This window comes from Oryctolagus cuniculus, chromosome 9 (assembly GCF_051225735.1).
Source record: "Oryctolagus cuniculus isolate XC-2025 breed Fujian yellow rabbit chromosome 9, ASM5122573v1, whole genome shotgun sequence".
Lineage (NCBI taxonomy): Eukaryota > Metazoa > Chordata > Mammalia > Lagomorpha > Leporidae > Oryctolagus > Oryctolagus cuniculus.
This window is the reverse complement of record NC_142875.1, coordinates 105,036,900-105,058,168: the sequence shown is the minus strand read 5'-3', so window position 1 is coordinate 105,058,168 and position 21,269 is coordinate 105,036,900. Positions and strand designations below refer to the sequence as shown.

General features: G+C 42.7%; 1 protein-coding gene across 2 annotated transcripts in view; it reads right to left on the bottom strand.

Annotated features, from left to right (window-relative positions):
• The window catches only part of AKAP3 (A-kinase anchoring protein 3), a 38,482-nt gene that overhangs the window by 10,688 nt on the left and 6,525 nt on the right, over positions 1–21,269 (bottom strand). For both annotated transcript variants that reach the window (XM_051850200.3, XM_008259709.5), the window contains exons 3-4: positions 16,355–16,450; positions 3,135–5,534 (exon numbers count right to left, since the gene is read on the bottom strand). In XM_051850200.3, the coding sequence (XP_051706160.1) occupies positions 3,135–5,534; positions 16,355–16,450 (2,496 nt within the window). The remainder of the gene's footprint in view (positions 1–3,134; positions 5,535–16,354; positions 16,451–21,269) is intronic.

The following is a 21,269-nucleotide window of genomic DNA, read 5'->3' as shown; positions in this document are numbered from 1 at the left end:
AAGTATGAACTTCAAAAACATTGTGGTATATGCATGGAGCTAGATGTAAGACCACTTATTTCACAGCCTCATCATGGAAAAGCAAGTCTACAATGGTAGAAGTAGGTTAATGGTCACTTGTTAATGAGAGGTAAAAGCTAGGTGATGTAAACAGGTAAGAGCCTGGAAAATTCTGAGATATAGAAATGAGGAGTCTCTAATACTATTAGATAATTTTGAATATTAAAGAATTATAGTGATTAAAACAGCATACCGCTGACCTGAGATGGGCAATGCAATGAAATATTATAGCTCAGAAAAAGAACCAAGGATGGATAGCCATTTGGAAGAAAATAAGAAATTGCATCCATACTTCATATCTTATATAAAAATGAATTCAAAATGGACTGAAGCCTTAAATATTTTAAAGCATTATAAAAGTACTAGAAGAAAATAAAACATGGGAAAGCTTTGTTAATTTTATATAATTGAGGATGTTTTCCAAAATATGACATGAAACCTATCAAAAATAAAAAGGAAAAATGCCTTAAATTTGACTAAATTGTATATGACAAAACCAAACTAAGATAAAAAAATTACCAACTGAAAGACCAAAGGAAAAACTTACACGTAATATCAAAAAGGCTGATTCCTTGTAATATATTAAATTCATACAAAACAGTTATACATCTTAATACAACCATTGGCAGAGGTTATGTACAAACAATTCATTCACAATAAAAGGGAAATTCAAATAGTTCTTTAACTATGCAAAGACATTCTCACTCCATACTTACGAGACAAATGTGAAGTAAAGGCAACATGGGGCAAACATCAAAAATTTAGTAGCCACTTTTGGTTAAAATGTGGGGAAACAATCACTCTCCTGTTGTTTTAACAGGTGGGCAAATTGGTACAAGCTCCTTGAAAGGCAACCTCGGAATACACATAAAATGTGTGCACATTCATGGTGATCTTGAAGTTCCTTTCTTAACTTTTTAGCACACACATTTGCACCTGTGCAAAATTATGTGTATTCAAGAATATTCAGTACAACACTGCTTGTAACACAAACTACTGTACCTGAAATGTCCATACACAGGGAATTGATTAAACAAGTAACAAACTTTTATAATGAAAGTAGTATGGAGCCATTAGAAAGAACGTGGCAGCTGTATATTTGCAGAAGTGTATATGTATGTATGTGTAATTATTTGAACATTTTTTATATGAGTACTGCTCGTGTATGCATAGATTCTCTGGAAGAATAAACAAGAAATTGAACAGAATGGTTTCTTTCTCACCAGAGGAAAATGGAATGGAGGATATGAATGAGGAAAAAATCCTTCATTTTCACTTTGCATCCTTTTGTACTTTTGGATTTTGAACTACACACACATACTACTTATTTAAAAATAAGTACAAATGTATTTACAGTGATTACACCGCTCACATGAACCCCAAGTGTCACTGGGTTCAGTCACCTGCATCAATATGAGATCATTTGTGCCCATTAAAACTCTCTCCTCTACCAAAAAATCATTTTTGGATAGTTTCTTAGGTATATACATCATCCAATTGTCCTAAAAATATGCTGATATTAGGTACACACCTATTCATTGGTTGAAGTTTGAATATGCTGCCCCCTCTGTTTCCCCATTCTTTTCCTTTAATAGCATCAATAACTGTATTTACCAGACTGGAAAAAGATGTGGTAGTGCATGTGTGTGCGTGTGTGTGCATGTGTGCAGAAAGGGCGGGGGATTGCAAGTCTACTTTCCCCACTTTAGATAAATACATTACAGACATTCCAATTCAAAATAATCTCAAACATATTATGTATGTTGCAGATGATGAATCTGACTTAAAAGATGGCTACAGAACAAAAGTGTTTTTCACACATTGCACACATGAAGGCTGTGTTGTGCCAAAATAGATGTTGTGCAGACTGGAGACCCCGTAAGGAGACAGAGCTTGGCAAGGGCCCTAGGGATACATCTGGTATTAGGACTTCATGTTCTGTCCTCCAGCCCAGATGGGAATGTACACACAAATCACCTGGATAATTAGCTAGAATGAAGACTAATATAATAGGTCTGGAGGGATTCTACACTTTTTACAAGCTCCCTGGTGATGCCAAGGCTGCTGGTCCATAGATTACCCTTTGAATAGCAAGTATAGTCTTGCTAAGACTAAAGTCAACATCATGCATTTTTTTTTAATTTAGACTTGGTATAGCTTAACCTGGATGTATATCATCCAGTGTCTTCTACTTATCAGATAAACCCAATTATGAGAGTTACCAATACCACTTATTAAACAAAGAATCTCACATCTTCTAGTTTCTATGAGGATGAATTTTTCTAAATAACCTCAGCCTCTTCAGCAACCCCTTAACTAACTGATAACAGCCACTGTTCAAGAGCAGACATTGAGAGATTCCCTCACCCCAGTATGAAGCAGCAACTTGGGGAAGTGTGCATGCTTTCTAGACTCAAACTTGGACTTGGGTGAGAAGTTCCACAGCTCCTCAGAGGCCTTTGGTGAAGAAGCAAGGACTTAGAGGGTACAATTACTTCTAACAGTAGTAACAGTGACAAGTTGGTTTCCCATTTCCCTGATTCTTGCATCTTAATTCTCAACTGATTTGGGACTTAGGGTGAGGGGATGTGGGGAATTGCTTATTGAATCCTTTGAAATGCCAACACCATCTAGACAACAAACTAAGAGGGTCATGTCATTTCAGAGAGCATAAATTCAGAAACTTTGTCACTGTAGCCAGTGCATCACAGGAGTGCTTCCCAACAGTTCCACTTCACTCTGTAGGTAATGCTGTCATATCCAAGTCAGCCTAAAACCCAGAGTTAAGCTGATTCCTTCAGTGCTTTTGTTGGAGGTTCTTGATCTGTGCCCTTACACCAATAAATTCAGAAAACAGAGAAAACCATCATTTCATCTCTCCCTTTGCTCATCCTCATGCTTCTTAATGGGTGAAATCTAAGTTTATGTTATCCATTATCTCTGCTGAGAGACATCATCTTAAATTCCTGCTGTTCCTATTCTATCCCTTCTGGGGGCTCTCTGCCTGTTCAGAAAGGAATCCCAAGTTAGCCCTTAGTAAAGACTTTCACACTCCTCTGAATGTTCATCCTTACCTTCTCCTGGATCCCTTCGTCATCACCAGCAAAGTACAAAATAGGGACATTGAGCTCAGAGGCAGCTACCCACTGAAGGACGGCTTGGAGTTGCTTGTTCTGAACTGTGTCAGTGAGGTTGTGATTGCTGACTATCACCTTGGGTGCACACCCTTCAAGGGGCTGCCCTGAGATACCTCTCAATTCATTATGGATTGCTTGATAGGCATTCTGCAGGAGAGCTTCTGCTGTCCCTGTGCCTTTGACTGGCAAACACTCATAGAGATTATCAGGGAAGGCAGAATTTGGCCTGCCGGCATCCCCAGACTTGTCTTCAGCTAGTTCTGCCAAGGGAGAGTCGCAAGACTTGGCAATTATGAGGCACAGCTTCATCACGGAGTCCATCAGGTGTTCTACCATCTGCCCATTCATGTGGCCATCCAGCTGGTTGGCAACCATCTTGGTCAGCCCAGAAAAGGCGCCCCCAGTCTCATCGCCTTCATTTAGTTTGATGGGAGAAGGTGTTACAGGTCTCTCACAGTGGCGACTACTTTCTTCCTTAGCTGGCTGTTCTGGCATCTTGGGTTCAGGGCTATTGTCACTCTTGAAAATGGTCTCCCCAAGTAAGTTCCGGATAAAATTGAAGAAGACACTCATGAGGTCCTTCTTTTCGGCTTGCTCTTGGTCACCAACCACATGAGGAATCTTAAGGCTGGACTCGTCAGGAACTACAGGGCACTTCTTGGTGGGAAGGTTGGTGCTGCCCGCAGCTTCCAGGAAGCTCTGTGCATCCATCCTTCCGCCCTGGGCGAGGTGGTATTGAATTAGAAGTAGAGCAGATACAATCAGGTCTTTGGCCCAGGAGTCTGACTCGTACATAAAATTCTCAGGTTGCTCTGGTTGATGCAGCAGGGGGCTGAGGGTGCAAGTATCCTGGGGAAACCCAAAAGGAATGTCTGGTGCAGGTTTATACTGTTTGTTGGGAGCTGAAAATGTTACATGCTCAAAACCTGGAGACTTACGTTCAAAACCTGGAGACTTACGTTCTAAACTTGGAGACTTACGTTCAAAACCTGGAGACTTGCATTCTTTCTGTTGACTTTTATGCCACATGGTCAGTCCCTCTTTGATAATGTGCTCACCCAGAGTCTCCGCACAAGTCTTCTCCTTCTCAGGCTTGGGGGCAGAATACATTTTTTCTCTCAACTTAGCTTCAGATCTCATTGCAAAGTTTACATTTCGGTTTCTAGGGTCACCCATTCCTTTCATGGACATGAGGGAATAACTCTCTTGCTTGTCCTTAGTTTTCCTGAGGTTCTCAGGAAATTTCTTGGTAAACATCACAGTGTATAGCTTACCCAGCATGGCATCCATGATGTCCGTGGCCTTTTGGCTTCCATGAGAGAAGAAGCTTCTTTTCACAGCTGAGACAAAGTCTGTATCAGTCATCAGGGTCCCTGTGACATTGTGGAGGTTCTTCATGAAGGAGTCAATGAGATCAGAGACCACTTCTTTGGCATGCTTGATCAGTACCTTCTTCAGCAGGATGGTGGCAATGGTTGTATCTTTCACCTGGATCCTCAGTGTCTTCATGATGGAGACCATCATGTCAGATACCACGCTATTAGCATAGGTCATGATCCCTTGACTAATGGAAGTTGTAAAGTCATCAGGCCTTTCCTGACCCCTAAACAGCTTCCTCTCTCCAGGTAACCTTCCACCCTCTCGGGCATCACCTGCATTACGAGACTCAAATACTTCCTTATAGAAGAAAGACTTCCGAGAAACAGGTTTGTCCTCTGCACCCTTGCTTTCCACGGTGCTCTCCTTGATCTTCAAAGTAGACTTCTTTTTCAAATTTGGGATATTGGATGATCCAGAGGCTCGGTCTCCAGAACCGGGAGCCTTGTCTGAGTCATTATTCTTGGAACATGCAGAGACGGTCTCATTCACCAGCTCGGATGCTACCTTACTCAGGCTTTTGGTGGGTGCAGGTTCATCCCCCATGTACAATGACTGATGAATGCATTTCTTTTCTGAACCATCAATCTTCTCATTGATCTCTTTGCGGGCCATAGCTATAACTAGATTTGTGAGGCGGTTGGCATAGAAGGAAACTTCATCCACTGATCTTCCATTGCCAGGTACGGCACCGGGGCCCTGGGCAGGACTCTCTTTGTGAGTTATCTCAAAATGAAATCTCCCTGGGCTGCCTTTGTTGGTGGTGTTGTAAGCATCCACAGAGAAACCTCTGTGTGGGTCTCCTATGTTGGTCGTTTCTTCGCCAAATGGTGATTCTCCAGGCTTGAACCGAACATCTTGGAACCCCGCTGTACTTTTTTCCAGGTCTCGGCGGAGCCAGCTGAGCACTCTGACAGGATCTTTTGAGACTTCCTTGAGAACAGACAAGGATTCATCTGACTATAACAAAGTAAAGATAGGGAAGGTTCAGGACAACCTCAAAAGGCAACCACAAGAACCATCGGCACCAACCCCCACCCCCGCAAGCTTGCTCTGTCATCACAAGAAGAGTAACCATTTACTGAGTGCTTACTATGTATCAGGAACTGCTCTAAGTATCTTAAGACTATTATCTCATGCAATATTGTTCTCATAACAAACTTGAATATTAGCTCTCATATTATCCTTGTGGTATGGACTAACACATTGAAGAACTGACTGGTTAAACTACTCATATGAAGTTATCCAGCTGATTGTTGATGAAGTAGGAATTCCAATCTAGGCAGTCTAACTCCAATGCCCATACTCTCAGCTATCACATTCTGTTGCTTCTCACAATATACAAGGTGTCTCCATGGAGAGATGGGCATTTGGAACAGAGGTTAAGACATGGCTTGGGATGCCTGCATCCCATTCTGGATTATCTGGGTTCAAGTCCAAGTTCTGCTCCTGATTCCAGTTTCCTGCTAATGCACACCCTGGGAGGAAGTAGGTAATGGCTCAAGTAGATAGGTCCTTGCCACCCATGTGGGAAAATGGGGTTGATTCCTGGCTTCTGATTTTGACTTGGCTCAGCCCTGGCTGTTGTGGGCATCTGGGGAATGAACTAGCAGATGAGAGTCCTCTCTCTCTTACTCTCTTTCTCTCTCCCTTTCACAATAAATAAAACAGTTAAATAAATTTGAAGAACTTTTGAAGTTTATGAAATATGTATCATGCAGAAATATGCATGAATTTCTAAATCTTTTTGCACTGAAATAAGCTTGTCCTTCAAACCGGCACCCATATGGGATGCTGGCACTGCAGACCGACGCTTTAACCCACTGCAGCACAGTGCCAGCCCCTCAAATATAGGTCTTTAAAAGGACTAATTTTGAATATGCAATTATTTCAATCTTCAAAATATACTTACTTAAAATATATTAAAAATGATGCAGATACATTATGGAATCATGGTTCCTAAAATGTAATTACTGTATATAATTTAAAATAATTGGTTAAACATGAAAAAAAAGAAATAATCTTGTCTTTTAATTCCACTTACATGAACCTTTAAAAGTACCTTAAGATCTCACAGTCATCAGATGTGTAGAATCAGCATTTAAACTGAATCAGTATACTTTGTCTTGTATTGACATTAATTGCTATTTTCACATTAATTGCTATTTTCTATGTGGCTTATCTCATTTTATTTAGGTCTCTTATTACAAACATAGTTTTTTTTATTTATTTCCTTTTTTTTTTTTTTTGACAGGTAGAGTTATAGATAAAGAGAGAGACAGAGAGAAAGATCTTCCTTCCGTTGGTTCACCCTCCAAATGGCTGCTACAGCCGGAGCTGCGCTAATCCAAAGTCAGGAGCCAGGTGCTTCTTCCTGGTCTCCCATGCGGGTGCAGGGCCCAAGCACTTGGGCCATCCTCCACTGCCTTCCTGGGCTAAAGCAGAGAGCTGGACAGGAAGAGGAGCAACTGGGACTAGAACCCGGCGCCCATCTGGGATGCCAGAGCTGCAGGCAGAGGATTAACCAAGTGAGCCATGGTGCTGGCCCCACAAACATAGTTTTCTAAAAAGGGAAAATTATATGTGATTAATCTCTTTGCTGGATAATTAATAACAGCACAGTCTGATATGCAAAATGGCTTTCAGTGGACTAGGTGACATCTCTTAACATGACTTATAACTGGGAAGTTATTATCTGTGGGCAATGTATTAGTTTTGTGTGATGGACACATTGATGTCTTTGATAGACATTAGAGGTGATAAGCACATGAACAAATGTACATGTCTCCATGTTATAATCTACGTGAGGAAACAACTCTTCACTGGAACATAGGATACAATAGGATGATGTATGCGAAAGTGACCTACTTGTCAAATGTAAAAAATTATCTGAGTTCATGTGTTTATCTGGGAATGACCATAAATACTGCTCATCTCTAAAAAATAATTTAGTATTTTTACTACTGCACAGTGTCCTACAATTACTAGCTCCTATGTGTTAAATGCTTATGTTTGCCAGGCACTGTGCTAAATGTTTTACATACATTATTATTTTTTTTTTTTTGACAGGCAGAGTTAGACAGTGAGAGAGAGACAGAGAGAAAGATCTTCCTTCTGTTGGTTCACCCCCAAAATGACTGCTCCGGCTGGCGCGCTGTGCAGATCCGAAGCCAGGAGCCAGGTGCTTCCTCCTGGTCTCCCATGTGGGTGCAGGGCCCAAGGACTTGGGCCATCCTCCACTGCCTTCCCGGGCCACAGCAGAGAGCTGGACTGGAAGAGGAGCAGCCGGGACAGAATTGGCGCCCCAACTGGGACTAGAACCCGGGGTACTGGCACCACAGGTGGAGGATTAGTCTAGTAGCCATCATACATTATTTTGTTTAATTCTACTACTCACACTTCAAAGGTAGGTTTTACTCTTGCAGTTACACAGGTAAGAAAACAGAAGCCTGGATAAGTTGAGTAATTTGGTTACCATCTCACAGTTAGTACATGATAGGGGCAAGTGTTCAAAGCCAGTTAATTTAAAAACAAGCTTTATGTGGGAAGCAGAGAGACAGATAGAGAACTTCTACTTGCTGGCCACTCCTCAAATGCCTGCAATGGTTAAGGCTGGACAGGGCATCAAGATGGAAATCAGCAACTCAATCCAGGTCTCCCCATGTGGGTGGCAGTAACCCAATTGCTTGAGCCATCATCTACTGCCTCCCAGAGCCTGCACTGCAGAAAGTTCTAGTCAGGAGCCAGAGTCAGAGACCAAACCCACATACTCTGATATGGAATGTAGGCGTCTTAATTGGTATCTTTTTTTTTTTTTTTTTTTTTTTTGACAGGCAGAGTGGATAGTGAGAGAGAGAGACAGAGAGAAAGGTCTTCCTTTGCTGTTGGTTCACCCTCCAATGGCCGCCGCGGCCGGCGCACTGCGCTGATCCGAAGCCAGGAGCCAGGTGCTTCTCCTGGTCTCCCATGGGGTGCAGGGCCCAAGCACTTGGGCCATCCTCCACTGCCTTCCCGGGCCACAGCAGAGAGCTGGCCTGGAAGAGGGGCAACTGGGACAGAATCCGGTGCCCCGACCAGGACTAGAACCCGGTGTGCCAGCGCCGCTAGGTGGAGGATTAGCCTATTGAGCCACGGTGCCGGCTTAATTGGTATCTTAAAAACTGGATCAAATGCCTGCCCTTCAGATCCACTCCCCACCATTGCAGTACCATATGTTTTTGATGACTTTGAAGGTTAGAGAAGCAGATGCACAAGCACTCTGTGGGGTTGAATTAAGGTTCCTATTAACCACATATGGTTAAGGGCCATAGTGCTTGGTTCAAAATTCTCCCAAATGGCTCTCCAAATTTGAATAGTTACTCTAGGGAAAATTTTGTGCTTCAGTGGAGAATACACATTGTCTATGGCATACCTTCCACATTATCAGATTATCTATAGCAGCAGATAACTGACAACAATGCAATATAATTCCTGTCTACACACAGATAACGAGAGCTTGACTGATTTCCTCTCCTCCTATAAAAATTTTCAGGTTTGTCCCCTTTTGTGTGTCCACTCCAGTATTTCTGATCTATATTATGTGTCTTTTGAGCCTCACCAGTTCCTCATTCACGAGTTAAAAAAGATCTGTGTCCATTTTGTACACGTATAATTATGAGGGTCATGATTGTATCCTTCTCTGAAAACTATCTTTTAATGGTTTTGGAAGTTTTCCACCAAGATACCCAACAGATTCACCCAAGGTCATCATAAGTGATGGGCATCATCAGGTGTGTCTTTTCTTGGTCCCCAGAGCGGTAATAGAACTTTCCAGACCTTCTATTTTCTTAGTTTCATTTTTGGTTTTAGTTTTGGTCCATTGATGGTCAATAATTACTGGTGACAGCAAAGATGGGGAGTTTTATTGTTTGATCATTGAGTAACTGCTCTCTTTTTCAAAAAATAATGGTGAGTTGAAACATTTTTATTTTTCAAAATATTTTCATTTTATTTATTTGAAAAGCGGAGTTACAGAGAGAGAGAGAGAGAGAAATCTTCCACCTGCTGGTTCACTCCCCAAATGGCCACAATGGCCAGTGCTGGGCCAGGCCAAAAGCCAGGAGCCAGGAACTTTACCCTGTTCTTCCACACGGGTAGCATTGGCCCAAGTATGTCATCATCCACTGCCTCCCAGCAATATTAGCAGGAAGCTGGATCAGAATTGGAGTAGCTAGGACTCAAACTCTGATATGAGATGCCAGCATTGCAAGCAGCTTAACCCACTGTGCCACCACACCGGCCCCTGGGTGATCTCTTTAATGGATCATTGATTTAAAGAGATGTATCCTCTGTTAGGTGAGAGACAACAGAAAATCTCTTTTGCTAGTATTTATTTTCTGGTCCACTATAAGCTCACTGAAGAATTCTGTGCCTACTTGGAAGAAGAGCTCTTTGGTATCTGGACAGTGAATTTTCTATTTCTGTGTTTACTTTTGATGCACAGCTGAAAGTTTAAAATGGAAGCTATAAACTGTCTTCATCAGTGTCTGTATCACTATGTGTGTCTGTAATTCAGAAAAGCACCAATATCTTTCCACTTCCAGATAATATTAGTAAATTATATTACAAGGTCTCTTAAAGAAACTCTATTCTGATTGGCATATATATATATACATATTTATGTAAATTGAATATTACTGAGATCCCTAGCAACTAAGGAAGTAGAACATCTAATATTTTAAAGATGCTATGAAAAAAGTATTTGTAGAAACTAGCAGAAACATTTTTTGAACTGAAGTTCAAGTCTGGGAAATCTTCAGCAAATGAAGCTAGTTTAATCATTTTATTTAATGAAAATAGGTATGACATTTTTAATTTATTAATGTTAAGTATAACACAAGTATAAATTTTTACATTACTGACATATTATTAATAAACTTTTTGTTTAAGATATGAAAAAATAAATTACTATGAAAAATTTTATTTCAAGCTACTATTGTTTCATAGTATATCAGTTTGATGATAACTTTATAACATTATGTAACTTAAAACACGGGATTGATATTGAGTGAGTTACTATATATTCATTGGATATATTTCTAAGTAAGACAAAATGCTGAAGCTTTGATAGCTAAGCATAAAGTTTGTACACTTTTGCTTCTTTCATGACTATAGACAGGCTGTATCTTTGAGTCTGTTTCTGAATGTGTTCACTTTTACCTTAGGTTGTACCTTAGATACACGGGACAGTAGGAAGTTGTCTTCGTGTGTGTTTATGAATTCTGCTGGTCTGTTGGTATGTGACAGTTCATAGTATAAACTACCACCCCTCCTCTCAGATACACCCCTCCCACCATCTTCCTTGTGGAATGGAATAGAAAATATTTTGGTTAGGGGTGGGTGTTTAGTGCAGTGGTTGGCATGCTTGCATCCTGTATCAGAGTGGCTGCTTTGAGTTCTGACTCCATTTCCCTTCTAGCTGCCTGCCAATGCACATCCTGGGAGGCAGCAATTGATGGCCCAAGTTCTGGGGTCCTTCACTCCCATATGGAGACCCAGATGGAGTTCCTAGCTCCTGGCTTTGACTTGGTCCAACCGGCTGTTGTGGCCATTTAGGGAGTGAATCAGCAAATGGAAGATATTTCTGTCTCTGTCTCTTTGCCTTGCAAAAAAAAAATTTCTTTAAAGTTCTGTGAAAATAGAACTAAAAGATAAGGTTATTAAAACATGGCAAGTGCTTTGGTTAAAAGTTATGATTAATACAGGTTGTTGAGATTACAATTAGGAACAAATAGGTTTAGAAAAACTTGTACACATGCTTATTTTTCTAGGGACTGCAGCTCAATCATGGTGGATTTGGCCTGACTTTCTAGTCTCAGGGTAGAAACTAATCGAAGCCTTAAAAAGTCTTTCATAGCCTCCTTATGAAAATTTCCAATAAAGTAAATTTGTGGATGCCTATCTAGTTGTTGAATGTACATAAAATAATCAGGCCAAATCTGATGAAACCAGTTTTTTGTCATCAAGAGTAATGTTACCTTGAGCTCATCTTTAATCAGAATGAAGGAGAAATTTTTCAGTAAAAAACTATATGCATTGTCTGTATATAAAGCATTGTCTACAACCAGCTACGTGACCTGATTCTTATTATGATTCTGTGGGAGCTGTATTGCAGCTCTGCGAACTGTAGGTAATTGAGAGCAATGCAAAATAATGGATGTTTGGTACAGTGGTAAAGACACTGGTTGGGATGCCCACATCCCATATTGGGGTGCCTGGGCTGAAGTCCTGGATTGGTCCCCAATTCCAGTTTTCTGCTGATGTGTACCTGGAAAGCAGCAGCTGGTGACTCAAGCTCTTGGGTCCCTTCCACCCCTGTGTCAAACGTGGATTCAGTTCCTGGCTCCTGGCTCTGACCTGGCCCAGCCCTTGCTGTCACCGGCAATTAGGGAGTGAACCAGTGGATAGTTTATCTCTGTCTCTTCATCTATGGCTTCTTTCTCTGTCTCTCTGCCTCTCAAATAAATAAATGATTTAAGAAGTGATTCTGTTCTGTCTGGTAGAAGCTGAGTTCAATTCCCCACTGTGGATGGGGATTATTTTCCTCCATTTGCACCATTCATTTTAATATTCTGGATTACAAATTCATCTTTAAAAAAACTCTCCTTTGACCTGGCTGTTAACACTTCACCAATTTCCTCTTAATGAGTTAAATAAAGTATTTAACATGCATTTGCTTTCATATCTGAATGGAACAGGAACATACGCCTATAAATAGGCAAGTTTCCGTAACTGGGCTGTAATATATACGGTATAGGAAAGCCTTATTATAATGAAGATATGGTATTTATTCTTTTATCTTTTTCAATTCTTTTCACAGAACATTAAAAAGGAAACAAAAGTAGAACCTTGCAATAAACTCTGCAGAACTGTGTTAGCTTGCTGTGTTTATCGGTTTTTATTGTCTGGTTTCTAAAATCTGAAATATGTGTACCCTGTATCTATTATTCCACTGGATTAACAAGAATTATTGTGAAAGTGGTTGCAGGTCATAGTAGCTAAGATTAAAAAACTAGGCCAGCGCTGCGGCTCAATAGGCTAATCCTCCGCCTTGCGGCGCCAGCACACTGGGTTCTAGTCCCTGTTGGGGCACCGGGTTCTAGTCCTGGTTGCCCCTCTTCCAGGCCAGCTCTCTGCTGTGGCCAGGGAGTGCAGTGGAGGATGGCCCAAGTGCTTGGGCCCTGCACCCCATGGGAGACCAGGAGAAGCACCTGGCTCCCGGCTTCGGATCAGTGTGGTGCGCCGGCTGCAGCGCACCAGCTACAGCAGCCATTGGAGGGTGAACCAACGGTAAAGGAAGACCTTTCTCTCTGTCTCTCTCACTGTCCACTCTGCCTGTCAAAAATTAAAAAAAAAATTAAAAAACTAAGCACCTGCATTTCCTCCAGGGCTGTCAATGAACACCCATCTCTGAAAACCCTCTGCCTCTTGTAACCTTTGTCTTCAGGATCCTGAGCAACTGGGAAAGAAGGATGCCAAACTGCTTCTGAATCAGGCGAATTTTCAAGTCCATTTAGAAGAATATAAGAAGGGTCAATGGCCCTAATTTCCTCTGCTTGCCTATCTTCTGTTTCAGCAGCTTAGTATAAGTCGACTATATACCTCCCTGTCCCATTTCTCCTCATCCAACTCAACTAAATGCCTTATACAATTTTCTCTGGTCACTGCCCAGTTTTTAAATACAGGCATTTTTTTAATGTTCACTTTTTTGTGTTTTTTTTTTTCATTTATTTGAAAGGCAGAGAGAGAGAGAGAGAGAGAGAGAGGCAGAGACAGAGACTCTTCCATCACTTGTTCACTCCCCAAATGCCTGTAAATAACCAGGGCGAGGCCAGGCTGAAGCTAGGAGCAGGGAGCTCCATCCAGGTCTCCCACCTGTGTGGCATGCTGCCTCCAGGAGGCATTAGCAGGAAGCTGTGGAGGTAGAGTAGCCAGAACTTGCTCCCTGGAACTCTGATGTGGGATGTGGGTACCAAGCAGTGTCTTAACGTGCTGTGCCCCAATGGCCACACCCACCTCCCATTTTGAAATGATCCATTCTTTAAGCATCTGCAGCAATTGTCCAGAAAATCTATTTGGCACATAGTCATGAACCCTTTTTTGTTAATGTCCAACTATTATTTAAAGCTCTTAAATTATATTTATATTGTCATGTATGAGTGATACAATTCATGGAGGCAGAAAATATTTTGTTATTTTTTGCATCTCTCATTGTGCTGCTCATTTAGTGAAAATCAAAGGATTTTTGTTTCTTTGGCCTCCCATTGAAACTGATCTGCCTTTTTTTTCCCCTCAAAATGAAAAGACAGAGATATATATAAGATTAAGTAGAAGCAGTCTTAGTTGGCCTTTCTAGTCATTGGATATTGACTAAGTATATGTGTTAATACCTTGTATAGATCTGTGTTTTCTTTTAGGCTAAATATAGATAGACCAAGTAGATTTTAGACAAAAGACAATGGGTCATCCAATTGGTGTTTAATAGATGTTTTTAAGATAATTAATTGAGAATAGAAAGAGAGAGACAGCAACAAACAGTGCATTCCTATACACTGGTTCGTTCTCTAAAATGCCTGGAATGGCTTGGGCTTGGTCAGGCTGAAGCCAGGAACTGGGAATTCAACCCAGGTCTCTTATGTGGTTCTGGCAGGGACACAAGCACATGAACCCTTACCTGCCGCCTCCCAGGATGCTCATTAGTAAGAAGCTTAAGTCAGGAGCAGAGCCAGGACTCAAGCCCAGGTATTCCAATGCATTCCAACTGGTGTTTTAACAACTATGCCTAATCTCCAATTCTTTCATTTTTTTAAAAAAGAAGTAAATAAGAGAAAGTGACAGACAGAGGTAGCTCTTACCTGCTGGTCTGCTCCACAAATGCCTGCAATGGCTGGGGCAGGGTGGAGTGGATGGCTGAAACTGGGAGTTTTGAACTCAAACCAGGTCTCTCCCATAGGTGGCAGGGACCCAATTACTTGAGCCATCACTGCTGCCTCTCAGGGGCTGCGTTTTCAGGAGACCGGAGTCAGGAGGTGGAGTTGGATATCCAACCCATGTATTCTGGTGTGGGACACAGGTATCCCAACTGGCATCTTAACTGCTGGGCTAAAGGCCTGCCCCTGACAAATGCTAATACTGAAGATATGAATTAAAGTGCTGATTCCGTTTGATTAGGAGGTCCTTAAAAGGTGAGAATTTTGCCCAATTTTATATTTCTGACCCTAACACTGAGCACAGGTCTCGGCCAGTTATTAATTTATTACCTCTCACTCTAAATTCACCCTTTGCCTCCCTTTGGGATACCAGAACTCGATCTTTTAAACATATTTCCTTTGGCAGTAGAGGACACAGGAGGAGCACGGCACAGCTATGGCGAGAGGCAGTGGCTTCCATCTAGCCCTACTGCATCCTTTGTGGAGCTTCCTGTGGCAGGAAGAAACTGGAAGAGCCTTGGGTGAGGGAGAGGGAACTTCTGTGAATTCCAAGTTTCTTCTTTTGTACCACTTTCAGTCTAGGGATAGTAACTGCCATCTGCATTTGGCGTTTCTGGAACTCCTGGAGTCCTCTTTTATGCCCTCTGGGAGTTAAGTAGTCAATGTCAATGATTTCTTCCTAATAACTGGTATGTTTTCCATATTCTCACTGGACCCTAATGGATACAGTGCCTGATACTAAGTATTTAATAAATGTCTGTTGAATGATGAAGGCACAATGACAATGTTATTGAAAGTTCAGAGTTCTGAGCATTTTAAGGCATTTCACATTTCAGAAAATATATTCTATAAGCCCTAAATACATTTACTTTAGATACCTGTCTGTTGGAAAATGAAACAAAATTTTACAGCTCTAATATATTTGCTTCTTGAATTAAGAGTATATTCTTGGGGCCGGTGCTGTGGCGCAGTTGGTTAACGCCCTGGCCTGAGGCACCAGCCTCCCATATGGGTGCCGGTTCTAGTCCCAGTTGCTCCACTTCTGATCCAGCTCTCTGCTGTGGCCTGGAAAGCAGTAGAAGATGGCCCAAGTCCTTGGGCCTCTGCACCCATGTGGGAGACCCGGAAGAAGCTCCTGGCTCCTGGCTTTGGATCGGCGCAGCTCCAGCTGTTGCAGCCAACTGGAAAGTGAACCATCGGATGGAAGACCTCTCCCTCTGTCTCTACCTCTCTCTGTGTGTAACTCTGACTTTCAAGTAAATAAATAAATCTTTTTTAAAAAAAGAGTATATTCTCCTGCCAAAGATATACACAGGATAGACATTTTTAAAAAAAACACTATAGATGGATGGGGCTGGCACTGTGGCACAGTGGGTTAAAGCTCTGGCCTGAAGCGCCAGCATCACATATGTACGCTGGTTTGAGTCTTTGAGTCCTGGCTGCTCTACTTCCAACTCAGATCTCTGCTATGACCTGGGAAAGCAGAAGGTGGCCCAAGTCCTTGGGTCCCTGCACCCCCATGGGAGACCTGGAAGAAGCTCCTAGCTCCTGGCTTTGGATTGGCACAGCTCTGGCCGTTGTGGCCATCTGGGGAGTGAACCAGCAGATGGAAGACCTATCCCTCTGTCTCTACCTCTCTCTGTAACTCTTTCAAATAGATAAAATAAATCTAAAAAAATAACCCACTGTAGATGTAAATTTTTGTTATAGAGGAACTAACTTTTCTTCCAAGAACTCCATCTTCAAAAATAAGAGATGCCTAGTGGGGACACCCCCACATATTTCTGGTGTGAAAAAGAGGTTGAACCTTACCATTTTCCAGTCCTGGGTCTGGTTGTCTCCAGGTGAATAGACATCAACTTTGCATACTCCATTTTGGCTTTGTAACCAGTCCACCCTCTCTGACATCTGGAAATAGAAAAACAAAATGAGGAAGGTTCATCACAAGGGCGGATTATATGAATGTAAAGAAGTAAGGTGAATGGTGGAGGTGTGAAAAATCAGAGCAATGCTGGCTGGCGCCACGGCTCACTAGGCTAATCCTCCACCTGCTGCACCAGCACCCTGGGTTCTAGTCCCGGATGGGGCGCCGGTTCTGTCCCGGTTGCTCCTCTTCTAGTCCAGCTCTGTGGCCTGGGAAGGCAGTGGAGGATGGTCCAAGTGCTTGGGCCCTGCACCTGCATGGGAGACCAGGAGGAAGCACCTGGCTCCTGGCTTTGGATCGGCCCAGTGCGCCAGCCGTAGTGGCCATTTGGGGAGTGAACCAACGGAAGGAAGACCTTTCTGTCTCTCTCACTGTCTCACTCTGCCTGTCAAAAAGAAAAAAAAAATCAGAGCAATGATTTCATTGGAGACCTGACCTGAGAGCTACTTTAGACTCACTGAACTCTGGATATCTGGGTCCTCAGCTCTCAACTGCCAAATATTTCTCTTTTTTTTTAATTTTTATTTATTTATTTATTTTTTGGACAGGCAGAGTAGATAGTGAGAGAGAGAGACAGAGAGAAAGGTCTTCCTTTACCGTTGGTTCACCCTCCAATGGCTGCCGTGGCCGGTGCGCTGTGGCCGGCGCACCACTCTGATCCGATGGCAGGAGCCAGGTACTTATCCTGGTCTCCCATGGGGTGCAGGGCCCAAGCACTTGGGCCATCCTCCACTGCACTCCCTGGCCACAGCAGAGAGCTGGCCTGGAAGAGGGGCAACCGGGACAGAATCCGGCACCCCGACTGGGACTGGAACCCGGTGTGCCGGCGCCGCAAGGCGGAGGATTAGCCTAGTGAGCTGTGGCGCCGGCCCCCAAATATTTCCGGCCCCCAAATATTTCTTATACAAGTTTGCATCTCTAGTGTTGAGGCTAGTGCCTGGTACATGCTGCAGGTGCTTGATACATATTAGTTCTGTGAATGAATATCAGCGGCCATGTCTTACTCTTTGTGTGTGTGTGTGTGTGTGTGTGTGTGTTTAAAGATTTATTTATTTGTTTGAAAGGCAGAGTTAGAGAGAGAGAGAGAGAGAGAGAGAGAGATCTTCTATCTGCTGGTTTACTTCCCAGATGGCTGCAAAGCTAGAGCTGCACTGATCTGAAGCCAGGAGCCATGAGGTTTTTCTGGGTCTCCCACATGGGTGCAGAAGCCCAGAGACTTGGGCCATCTTCTACTGCTTTCCCAGACCATAGCAGAGAGCTGGATCGGAAGTGGAGCAGCTGGGACTTGAACTGGCATCCATATGGGATGCCGGCATGACAGGTGGCAGCTTTACCCGCTACGCCACAGCGCTGGCCCCATTCTTTGTGTTTTATTGACCATATCCACTCCCCTGGATTCTCAGTAGATGCTTAAAATTCAACGTGACAAAAGTAGGATTAATTTACATCTCCCTTGCCTGTTCTTGTCCCTGCCAGTTTATTTTTATATCAAAGAAATAGATGTTTTATTTTTAGTTAATTTCTAGAGCACTATCTCATTCATACTGGCAGTGTCTAGTATCTCTTCTTTAAGACCAATCCCTTCTCCAATTAGCCAAGGGTCCTTGGGGAATTCTCAGTCTCCATAGCAACATGAGAACAGCGATGTCACATGAACCATCCAATGTCCACAGATGCAGTGTACCCTTGCTGATGTAGATTCTTTCACACTCTGCTCTATCCTCCACTCGGAGTGAGGGCACCACCATATGCCTGGCCTTCTGAGCCAGGAAGCTGAGATGCGTTTTAGCTGCCTTCTACCCCAAGCTGCTTTCTATCCACTATCTTCTCCCAGCTGTAGCCATTTTTCTTCAAATGGATTGCTTGTATTTGCTGCTCCCGTTACCTCATCTCCCAACTGAGTATCACAGTCCCTATTCCATGTACTTCCTTGGCCTTTGGCCTTAGTCTCATCAATTTTCTACAATACTGCATCTTAGTAGTCTGAAGCAAAATCAACTGTCGTGATAACTTAAGAGCCATCCACTGATAATCTGAAAGTATGAGAAGTTTCTCTTTCCCTCTTTGTTCTGTGCCAGTCATTCATTTCTAGGTTTCTACACTGAGATTTTCCTTCCTTCATCACAAACATTCCCAGATCTGTACTGCTTAGTAAGGAAAGTAGAATAAGATGGCCCATTTTTCCTCCCTAATATCCCAAACATCTTCACAAAACAATCATATAACACTATATTTTGATTCCAACAAAATATGAGACTATTTTATAGTAAAGCCCAATATCTTATCCTAATTTTTACACTGCAATTGAGTTTTATAAAGAATTCCTTGGGGTGGGGCAGTGCTGTGGCGTAGCAGGTAAAGCTGCTGCCTGCAGTGCTGGCATCCCATATGGGTGCAGGTTCCAGTCCCGGCTGCTCCACATCTGTTCCAGCTCTCTACTATGGCCTGGAAAAGTAATGGAAGATGGCCCAAGTCCTTGGGCCCCTGCACCTGCGTGAGAGACCCAGAAAAAACCCCTGGCTCCTGGTTTTGGATCAGCACAGCTCTGGCCATTGTGGCCATCTAGGGAGTGAACCAGTAGATGGAAAACCTCTTTCTCTCTCTCTGACTCTGCCTCTCTGTAACTATGCCTTTCAAATAAAATCTTAAAAAAATTCCTTGAAATAAATGGAACATTATTAGGAGATGAGCATCTACTTAAATGGAAATATCTGATTTTTTGTTTATAAAAAACAGTTTATTAGGGTATGCCATACAATATGCCCACTCAGGGAGTACAATTCCATGGCTTTTAGCCTATTCACAGATCTGTGCAAGCAGCACCACAATCAACTGTGGAACATTTTCATTACCCAAAATGGATTTCCTCTTCTTTTTTTTTTTTAATGATTTTTAAAAATTTATTTGACAGGTATAGTTATAGGCAGTGAGAGAGACAGACAGAAAGGTCTTCGTTCTGTTGGTTCACCCCCAAATGGCCACTAACAGCTGGAACTGTGCTGATCTGAGGCCAGGAGCCAGGTGCTTCTTCCTAGTCTCCCATGCGGATGCAGGGGCCCAAGCACTTGGGCCATTCTCCACTGCCCTCCCAGGCCACAGCAGAGAGCTGGACTGGAAGAGGAGCAACTGAGACTAGAACCAGCGCCCATATTGGATGCCGGCGCTGCAGTGGGAAGATTAACCAAGTGAGCCACGGTGCTGGCCCCTGGATTTCCTCTTAAGTACAGTCTCCTGGTGACAAAGTCCTTGGCTTTGTTTGTCTAAACCCATCTTGTAAGATATTTTCTCTGGGTGTGGATTCTAAGGTGATACTTTTCTGTCATTGCAGTTAACATTCGTTGTAGCTGAGACAACTACTGCTGTCTGTATCCTTGCAGGGTAGGGTGGCTTCCCTCTAGCTGAGGTCTTTTTGTTCTATGATTTTATCAGAATGTGACTAGGTCTGCATGATTTTAAATAGGTCTGTAACCTGACAGTCCTCCCTTCAGGAGGTAGAACCCATCTCTTCTCCCTGTGAGCATGGCTGAACAGACTCTTCTAACAACCAGAGTATCACTCTCAGGACCATGCCCTAACAAGGCCCTACAGTACCTCCTGCTTTCTTAGATGGCCACTCTGGGAGAACCAGCTGCCACGTCACAAGAACACCCAGCAACCCCATCTTGGGAGCCTTTAGATGACTGGAGCCTCCCAAGAGACTCCCCGCTGGAGCCATCCAGCAAAGTCACTCCTGACTCCTAACACAAAGAAATGGCAAGATCACAGTAGTGATTTTAACCAGCTGAATTTTGGAGGATGGTGTATGCAGCAACAGAATGTGGAACCATTTTAACTAATTTACAGAACTAGAATAAATGTAAAAAAAAAAACCTGCACAGAACATGTATGTGATAGCGCAATGAATGTGCCTAAGGTAAAAGTACCCATTTAATCACCACTAAGATCAAGAAACAGCATATGGATATAGACTTCTATTTATTGTTATTTTTTTGCTGTGCAAGGTGCTGGTCTTCTTGGATCTGTGGATTGATTTTCAGCAGTCCTGGAAAGTTCGCAGCCACTGCTTTTTTAGTTTTGCCTCGGCCATTTTTGCTTTTTTTCCTCTGGGAGCTCCCATCCCATGTTGCATAGGATTTTCTCACTCTATCCTCATCATTTCTCAGCTTATCTGCTTATCTTTACACTAATCTGCTTATTTTGCTGGGCTGCATTCTGGAAAATTTCTTCAGATCTGGTTTTCCACTAACCTACTGTCTCTTCAGCTTTGTCTAATTCACAGACATAGCGGTATTTTTTTATTTCTAGATCATCAGTCTTGTTCTTTTTCAAACTTACTCATTTTTATCTTTTTTTAAAAAAGATTTATTTATTTGGAAGGCAGGATGAAAGAGAAAGAGAGGGAGGGAGGGAGAGAGGGAGGGAGGGAAAGAGAAAGTCGGAGAGAGAGAGAAACTCTACTCACTGGTTCACCCCCTAAATGGCCACAACAGTTGGGGTTGGACCAGGCCAAAGCCAGGAGCCGAGCCAGGGACTCCATCTAGATCCTCCATGTGGGTGGCAGGGACTTGAGTACTTAAGTCCTTATTTGCTGTTTCGCAAGTACATTAGCAGGAAGCTGGATTGGAAGCAGAGCAGTCAGGACCCAAATCAGCACTTTGATATGGGATGTGAGGGAAATATTTGTTTTAAGGATTTTGGACTATGGTGGGGGTAGACAGCTACATTCAAAATAAAATCGACACATAAGACACTGGTTAGGATGCTCACATTCCATATTGGAGTATCTAGTTTGGAGTGCTGGCT